The 1,202-nt window shown below is 60.3% G+C and overlaps 1 protein-coding gene across 1 annotated transcript in view; it reads left to right on the top strand.

Annotated features, from left to right (window-relative positions):
- Positions 1-657: 657 nt before the first annotated feature.
- Positions 658-1,202, top strand: part of ETH_00037265 (DNA mismatch repair protein mutS, related, related) — a gene marked incomplete at both ends in the record, with an annotated part of 3,137 nt that continues 2,592 nt past the window's right edge. The window contains 2 exons of the mRNA XM_013375249.1: positions 658-729; positions 861-1,202. Coding sequence (XP_013230703.1) covers positions 658-729; positions 861-1,202 — 414 coding nt within the window. The remainder of the gene's footprint in view (positions 730-860) is intronic.

Raw genomic sequence — 1,202 nt, 5'->3', positions numbered from 1 at the left:
GCAGCGCCGCTGCCGCTGCTGCTGCTGCTGTAGGCTGTGCTGCTGCTGCAGCCCAGCCCGCCCACACGGGTGGCTGCTACTGCTGCTGCTAGCGGCACCAGCTCTTATTGTTTTCTTCCATTAAAGAAAGTAAATTGAAAATGGAGATTTGCTGCTCGCCAGCCCCTACACCTCAAGTTGCAGCAGCAGCAGCAGCAACAGCAGCAGCAGCAGCAGGTGGTCCATGCAGCAAACACACCCCACTACCAGCCCCAACCCTTCCGCAGCAGCGGCTGCTGCTGCTGCCTTTGGTGTTTTGAAGTCTGCGTACACCTCAGCTCAGGCACTTCTGCTTTCTTCCCGACTTCTTCGAGGGTTTAGGGTTTAGGGTTTAGGGTTTGGGGTTTAGGGCGTAGCGGCAGGGCTGGTGAGCTGCCTGCCACTGGGGGTGGCACTTGGTGGTTGCTTCTCTCGCTGGGGTTTGCGTACACCTCTTTTGCTGCAGCAGCAGCAGCAGCAGCAGCGGCAGCATTAGCACCAGAAGCAGCAGCACCGGCAGCAGCACCGGCAGCGCCACCCGTGTGTCTTCTTTACTTCGTTGTACCGGGACGGGACAGGCCCCCTAGGGTTTAGGGCCTGGGGTTTAGGGTTTAGGGTTTAGCGTTTAGGGTCTGCAACATGGCGATCGAGAAGAGGCCATCGGGGGGGAAGCCTCGGAGATCTTCGGGAGGCAGCGATCTCTCGAACAAGGTTAGTCGTTGCTGGTGCTGCTGCTGTTTGTGCTGCTGCTGTTGGTGCTGCTGTTGCTGCTGCTACTGTTGCTGCTGCTGCTGCGGCGGCGGCGTTAGGGTTCGGTTTGCGCCTTTGGGGTGTACGTACAGCGACAGCCGTCTCTACTCGCGTTCTTCAAGAAGGTCGATGATGCTTCAGCGCCTCCTTCTCCCCCGCAGCAGCAGCAGCAGCAGCCGCAGCAGCAGCAGCAGCAGCAGCAGGCAAGTGCGGGGACCGTGGCGGCTGCGGAAAGTGCCGCAGCCAAGCCGAAGGCAGCAGCAACAGCAGCAGAACCCGCCACAGCTGCAGCAACAGCAGCAGCGAGCATTGTTGGTTCTCCTGGCCGGCAGAAGGAGGATTTGCCGCCCAACAGCCTAGCAGCAGCAGCAGCAGCACATTCGCAGCAGCAGCAGCAGCAGCAGGATTCGCCGTCATGTGAAGGACATTCCGCC

This window comes from Eimeria tenella, genomic scaffold (genome assembly GCF_000499545.2).
Source record: "Eimeria tenella Houghton genomic scaffold, Eth_scaff2602, whole genome shotgun sequence".
NCBI classification, from domain to species: domain Eukaryota; phylum Apicomplexa; class Conoidasida; order Eucoccidiorida; family Eimeriidae; genus Eimeria; species Eimeria tenella.
The sequence above is the reverse complement of the archived record's forward strand: the minus strand, read 5'-3'. Positions and strand labels throughout refer to the sequence as shown.